General features: G+C 45.8%; 1 protein-coding gene across 4 annotated transcripts in view; it reads right to left on the reverse strand.

The window, feature by feature from the left end:
- RUNX1 (RUNX family transcription factor 1) overlaps nt 1–1927 on the reverse strand; it is a 265928-nt gene extending 264001 nt beyond the window's left edge. For all 4 annotated transcript variants that reach the window (XM_065942317.1, XM_065942319.1, XM_065942318.1 and 1 more), the window contains exons 1-2: nt 1738–1927; nt 1487–1603 (exon numbers count right to left, since the gene is read on the reverse strand). In XM_065942317.1, coding sequence (XP_065798389.1) covers nt 1487–1544 — 58 coding nt within the window. In that variant the 5' untranslated portion in view covers nt 1545–1603; nt 1738–1927. The remainder of the gene's footprint in view (nt 1–1486; nt 1604–1737) is intronic.
- Nucleotides 1928–7071: the final 5144 nt, after the last annotated feature.

The raw sequence follows: 7071 nt of genomic DNA on the forward strand, positions 1-7071 counted from the left end.
TGTGCCGCCGGAGCTCAGCACCGTGAGGATGTGTGACTCATACCCAGCGCATGACTCAACTTCACTAAAATGTCCTCAGCTGCCAGTAAAGAAGCACTTGAAAACCCTTTAATTTGAAGCTTTGAATAGGTTAATGACTTGCTTTCTTCCCCTTCTCCTGAAATCCTACTCTCCCTACAACACACACACACACACACACACACACACACACACACATACACATCTTTGTCAAGTGTTTAAATTTCAGGGATCCGGAAACACAGAGGCTCTGTGGCATCCACAATAGCGTTTGTTGTGACAAAGTGGCTGGCAGCCCTCTGCATTCTTCGGCTCACTTGGCTCGATGAATAAATAATGAGTCACAGACACTATTTGGGTTCGAGAGCGCGAGCGTTTGTAGCTAGAAAATGAATGATCCCCATCCGCCGCCCCCCCCATCCATCCCACTCCATCTCAGCTCTGCCAAACCATCAAGCCACACACTGCAGGCGCTGGTCAAAGGGCTCGCCCCAACGCACATGGCAATATCTTAGTGACATTTCTGTGTTCTTCTTTGTGTTTGTTTAGGCGCGGCCCTCTTTTTACCCAGCAAAGATAACCCCAGACGCCCGTGCACACCACACACGTACTCACACACTCAGAGCTCAACCACAGCTTCGGGAGGCTGGTTGGCAACATGCAGGCAGGTACCCCACACTAGCTGCTTCTATTAGGAAGCACGCAATCTTAATGACTTCAGCTGCCACTTCAGATGCTTGACTTAGGCAACTTCTTCCTTGCTCTTGACGGCGGGAGAGACTTGTGTATGCTTCACTTTCATTCTTTCTCAAAAGATGCCGGCAGCCTCTTTTGCATTGAGGCTGCAAGGAATAACCCAGCAAGGCCCCATTCTGGGGCTTTCAACCTAGACCAGCCTGTCCGGCTCCTCTACTATCCGCCTTTCGGAGACAACTGACTTGCTACTTTGTCCCTGCAGTGTCCCCGCCCGGGCGGTGAGCCGACCTCTGCCTCCGCCCCACGCTGGCACCAGCCTCCTTGGCCGGCGATGCAGGAGTCCGCTAAAGCCCGGGGCAGGCTGGCATGTGGGCCACACTGCCAGCCCAGCGCGGGACAACTCAGCCACAGCCATCTCAGGCCAGGGGGGCAACCAGAGAAAACCCAGAGAGCTTCCTGCAAGCTTTATGATCTCTAGGATGTTAATCAGGAACAGCCCAACTGACTTGCCCCAGACAAAGTTCTCACCCACCGACGGAACCCCTCGACAGCTTAACTAAGTATTTATGAAAACATTTCTCAAGATCGGCCATCTGATGAATAAGTAATCCAATAGCCTTGAAATCTTACGCCTGAGGAGGTGTTTGAATTCCTCCCCCCTAAACAAACGGGAGAGCGGCAGGAGCTATCCGCACCCAGTTACAACAGGCAGCCACTTTATTATCTACAGAGCCGAGCAAAAGTAGATATTAAAATCTCAGAGTGTACTCACCTCTCATGAAGCACTGTGGATATGAAGGAAATGACTCAAACATGCTGTCTGAAGCCATCGCTTCCTCCTGAAAAGGCACCCTCTTCTGAAGGCGGGGGATTCAATGAGTTCTTTTACCTTAAGAGCGAGAAACCAAGAAAGGTCACCGTTTTAACCTCACTCCCAACCATGGTTCCCTACAGGTCCTTTTTGGTTTTTTTCCCCTCGACACCTCTAGGGCTCCCTGAGCCCTAAGGAAAAAAAAAATGTACCTTTGCAAAGACAAATATTCAAATTGGTAACGATTAAAAAAAAATGCGGCGTCTTGACTGTGGGTTGATGATGTTCAGAACTCTGCGAAACCCTGTGGTTTGCAGTCAGAGTGATCCGTCTTGCCTGCTGACCACTATGCTGGGCTCAGACTTCTGACACTGCCAGGCTACCCAACTTGTGGTTCTGTGGTTGTTTATGAGGCCCAAAGAAGTTTTCACACAACCCAAATTACAAATTTAACTGTTCCCCTTTCCATAGCCTATCTTAATTGGTTCTTGCCAATCATGTGACTTCAGTGATGTCAAGTTTTTTTTTTTTTTTTACTTTCTGAGCAATGCCCTTCCTTCCCTCCACCTGCCCTCCCCCAGGCGGTGCAAGAAAATAGCCGAGGAGACTTTGCAAGAGAAAGAGAGAGAGAGAGAGACTGCAGAAAAAAAGTGACTCAGAATCTTATTATATCAATGATCTTTGCTGATTTAGTACAACTTGAGTCCTGTTGTTGTTATTTGTGGTTTTGGGAACCCCTGATTATTTTGATAAAGATTTCACTGCTGCTTATTCAATAGTAATTCAACCCTGGCATCGGGCTGCTGTGCAGACAGGATATGGAGCCCATCATTTCAGATGCTGGGCATCAGATCAGCAGAACTCAGCCCCTGGTAAAGATGATCACAGCATAAGCGAAACTATAAAAGGAAAAAATAATAAAAGGAAATGTTTGGATGAGAATCTGACCCCTAAGAGGGTCTAGCAACTTACTGGTATTTTAAAGCCTGCAAAGAGGAAAGCATTTTAATTTTGTGACTAAAAGACCATTTTAATAAAACCAAAAGTATGTGGTTTTCTTCCTCCTAAGTGGACATCTTTTCAATAAAGGGGTAAAATTACGTTTATCTCTTACACACATACATACACACTGAACTCAGGAAGCTAAAGGAAAACAAAGAAAAGTGAAATTCTGTACTTGGGGTCGAAGCAGTGGCTGCCTTAACACTGTTCACTTTTTGTTTTCACCCATGAACGATCCCTGTATTGCCTTTCTCAAGTACAATTCAAATTAGTAGGCTAATTCACACCTGTAGGTAAAACTCAGCCCAGCACTGTGGCAATTGCACTTTGAGAGCATTAAGAAGACTTCACAAAATATAGGGAGGGCAGAGGTGATGGTCCTCCAGAACAAGAACTGACAAAATAATACTAGACAGCTCATTCTGTAGCTTAGGAAGAAGACACGCCTGCATGAAAGTCCTGAAAACAGGCTAATCTTGCACATGGGCCAGCCATTGGGGCACACATACTTATTTATTTTTCTTGCCCATTGGTTTTGTGTTGTTGTTCTGTCCTACTCTTTTGAGACCCCATGAACTGTAGCCCGCCAGGCTCCTCTGTCCATGGGATTCTCCAGGCAAGAGTACTGGAGTGGGTTGCTATTCCCTCCTTCAGGGGATCTTCCCGACCCAGGGATCGAACCCACAACTCCTGCATTGGCAGGTAGAATTTTTTTACCACTGAGCCACCTGGGAAGCCCCAGTCCACTGGTTTTACCAGCTCACTAATCAAATGTGATTCATTTGGAAGTTCCAAAGTAAACATCTCCTTTCCCCATTGATGACTTTATTTCTTTTCCTCTGTTCTGCATACATCCTCTAGGGCAGGATCGTCAATCCCCGCCCCCCCCCCCCACCCCCAACACCTTACCCCTGGGCTGCACAGCAGGAGGTGAGAGGCAGGTGAGCAAGAAAAGCTTCACCTGCTGCCCCCACTTCCCACCGCTCCCCATCACTCACATTACCACTTGAACCATCCCCTGCCCCCAGTCCTTGGAAAAATCGTCTTCCACCAAACTGGTCCTTGGTGCCAAAATGTTTGGGGATTGCTGCTCCAGGGCACTCTGTTCATAATTTCAGTGCACATGTTTGAGACACTATGAGGTAAGGGTTTTGGGGGTGTGTGTGTGGAGCGGGGGTTGGTGCTCTGCTGGGTCTTTGTTGCTGCTCGGGTTTCTCTCTAGTTGTGGAGAGCAGGGGCTACTCTCTAGAGCGTGGGCTCAGCAGTTACGGTACATGGACTTAGTTGCTCCGCTGCATATGGGGTCCTCCCAGATCGGGGCTTGAATCCAAGTCTCCTGCCTTGACCGGCAGATTCTTTACCACTGAGCCACCAGGGAAGCCTGAGACAAGGGGTTTTGAACTGCTAACTTGTGGATTCCAAGATGGTCAGTGATAGCCAACAAAGACATTTTGTAATAAAGTCTGTACTATTAGAATAACCCCCTGGGTTTCTCCCTTCCATTCTCTCAATTTTGCTCTCCCCACACCAGGGATAACACTGTCAGAGACCAGGGCACAGGGCTTTTAAAAGGAATAGACATGATTCTTTCTTACTCCTGTTTTGACTAAAGCAGGAATTGAAACTCCAGAGAGAGACTGCTTTCTCCCAGACGGGTGTGAAGTTAGCTTGCCAAAACTTGACACCTTATTAGTACTTAGAAGGATAACAGTGTGTGCATTTCTTCAAATTTATGAAGATCTCAATGTCATGCATGTTGCCTAGTGCTCTCCATGGAAATCCTCTGTTAAGATAATTACCACTGTGTTTCTGGGCTCCCTGATAAAGTCGAGGCTGGTTAAACCCCACACCAGGGTCTTTTCTCTCGGCTATACTGAGTACTCCCCGAACGGACCCTTACGAGCTCAACGCTGTAACATGCAGCTGCCACGTCAGAGTCAGTTGAGACTTAATAATGACTTAGAAATTCAAGTGGTGATGCAACTAGTCCTTTGGGTATTCCATTCCAGAAACTTCCCAGAAAATTCCAGCCTAAGGTGTCCAGATGCACGATGGGAGAGCTTGGACATGCCCGTTAAATGCCCACATTCTTGGCTTTTCTCTGTGGGTCTAGTTGGAGTCAAGTATGGATCTTTCCCAGTGGGGTCTTCTAGGGCAGGTCGTGTTTAAAGACGAAAGTAAGGCTGGAATTTGCAGAGGCCTCATGATTTGTTGTGGGCCTCCCAGGTGGCTAAGTGGTGAAGAATCTGTCAAGATCCCCTGGAGAAGGAAATGGCAAAGCCACTCCAATATTCTTGCCTGGAGAATTCCGCTAGAGGAGCCTATCGGGCTATAGTCCATGGGGTCTCAAAGAGTCAGACACGGCTGAGCACATACACAGACATACACACACACACACACACATACACGGTTTGTTGTAATCATCTGTGACCCTTGGGGCTAGAGTTGCCACAGAGCCGCAGCAGGCAGAGTCTAAAGGCCTGCAGGCTGGCCTGGAGCTGCCTTGCTCCAGGTTATCTGCCGTAACAGCAGATAACTCCCCAAGGCCACAGTTGGAGTTTTTCTGGGTATCCTCCAAGTCATGACAATAACAAAGACTCAGCCGGCTGCTGGTGAACTTGGCTTTACCACTTCCTTAGGAGCCCAAGATGAAGGACATGTGTGCCATCCATGATGCACCTAGGGGGACACCTTTGACCGTCTCTCACATAACACTGTTCAGGATTCTTTAAGTCTGTGCACTGACCCACACCTATCCTGCTTCCTCCAAGTGACTCAGGCTCTGGGCTGCTGGCTCAGGACTTGTACCCAAGTGACTGCTGCTAACGTGGCTTTGCCAAGTAATTGGATGGAAGTTTTCATCCTTGCTCAGATTGGCTACAGCTTCTACTGGGGGACAGATGTGCTCAGGTGTTATATTTAGTGGCTCTCTAAAAATAATAGCAACGGTGGAAAGATGTGTATTTGCATAATCCTATAATTATTGTATACGCTTCTGTGTGCAGTTCAATGCAATCCAAACATCCTATGAGACTTTTTCATTTCATGATTACTGTACATTGTATCTGAACCTGCTTATCGTTAAGAAGATTCTCTGGTCAGAAAATGGAGGCAAAGAAGATCCCCCCAGAACGGTATAGAGTCTTTATATAGTCTGTATACAGTCTTATATGGTCTGTGTGTAGTCTGTATACAGTCTCTACATAGTCTGTACATAGTCTATATATACAGTCTGTGTATAGTCTGTATATAACCTCTATGTAGTTGGTATATAGTCTATATCTGGACTTTATATAGTCTGCTGTAGTCTGTATAAAGTCTATATATAGTCTTTCTATAGTCTTTATGTAGTCTATGTATAGTCTGTATGTAGTCTCCATATAGTCTGTATATAGTATGTACATAGTCTAAAATCTCAGGAGGACAAATGAGCTCTCTAGCACACATTTTCCATTTTTTTCTAAGTCTTTGTGTTCCAACAGAGGTGCTATCCAGAAACTTCCATGCCGTGCTGACAATGACTTCAGTGATGATTTTTTTTTAATTAAATCAAATTTGATTTTTTTTATCAGCAAAAACATTTTGTGTTGTGGTATAGCCGATTAACAACCTTGTAATAGCTTCAGTTGAACAGTGAAGGGACTCAGCCATATATATATGTGTATCCATTCTCCCCTAAACCCCGCTCCCAACCAGGCTGGCACATAACATTGAGCAGAGTTCCCTGTGCTATACAGTAGGTTTTTGTTGGTTATCCACTTATAATATAGCAGTGTGTACATGACCTTCCCAAAGTCCCTAACTATCCCTCCCCACACCCTCAGCAAGCTTGAGTTCATTTTCTAAGTCTGTGAGTCTCTTTTTGTTTTGTAAGTAAGTTCATTTGTATCTTTTTTTTTTTTTTTTTTAGATTCCACATATAAGGGATGAGTGATGATTTTTAAACTGGGACATGGACGTCAGAGCTTCATGGAAAGAATATAACCTGCTCTTTGGCAAATCCAAAAATTTAAAACAACTGGAGAGCTCTGCAGGCCCGAACATTAATGGTTTCATCTCCTGGAACCTCGTGATGGGGTCCAGAGTGGAGACATCTGTCTTGCGCACAAGGCCCTTAGAATAAAAGTACAATTCAAATTTAAGAGGATAGCTTTTTAAAAATTATTTTATTTATTTGGCTGCACTGGGTCCTCACTGTGGCATGTGGGGTCTAGTTCCTCAACCAGGGGCTGAACCCAGGTCCCCCACATCCGGAGCACAGCATCCCAGCTACTGGACCACCAGGGAAGTCCCGAGTCTTAGTTTTATAGACAGGCAAGAGTTTCAGTGTTTATTTCTTAAGCTTCCCGAGATGAAGACATATTGCTCAAAGGGGAAATAGGAATTTTTAAAAAAGGCATTGAAACCAACCCATCAAATGAAAGCTGTCTAATGGTATAAAGAGCTAATTTAATGACCTTTGTTTCAAATACAAGACGTTAAGCTTCTGAGCTGCTCAGAGTGGCCTGTGGACCAGCAGCACTAACATCCCACAGGAATTTGTT

This window comes from Muntiacus reevesi, chromosome 8 (assembly GCF_963930625.1).
Source record: "Muntiacus reevesi chromosome 8, mMunRee1.1, whole genome shotgun sequence".
Taxonomy (NCBI): Eukaryota; Metazoa; Chordata; class Mammalia; order Artiodactyla; family Cervidae; genus Muntiacus; species Muntiacus reevesi.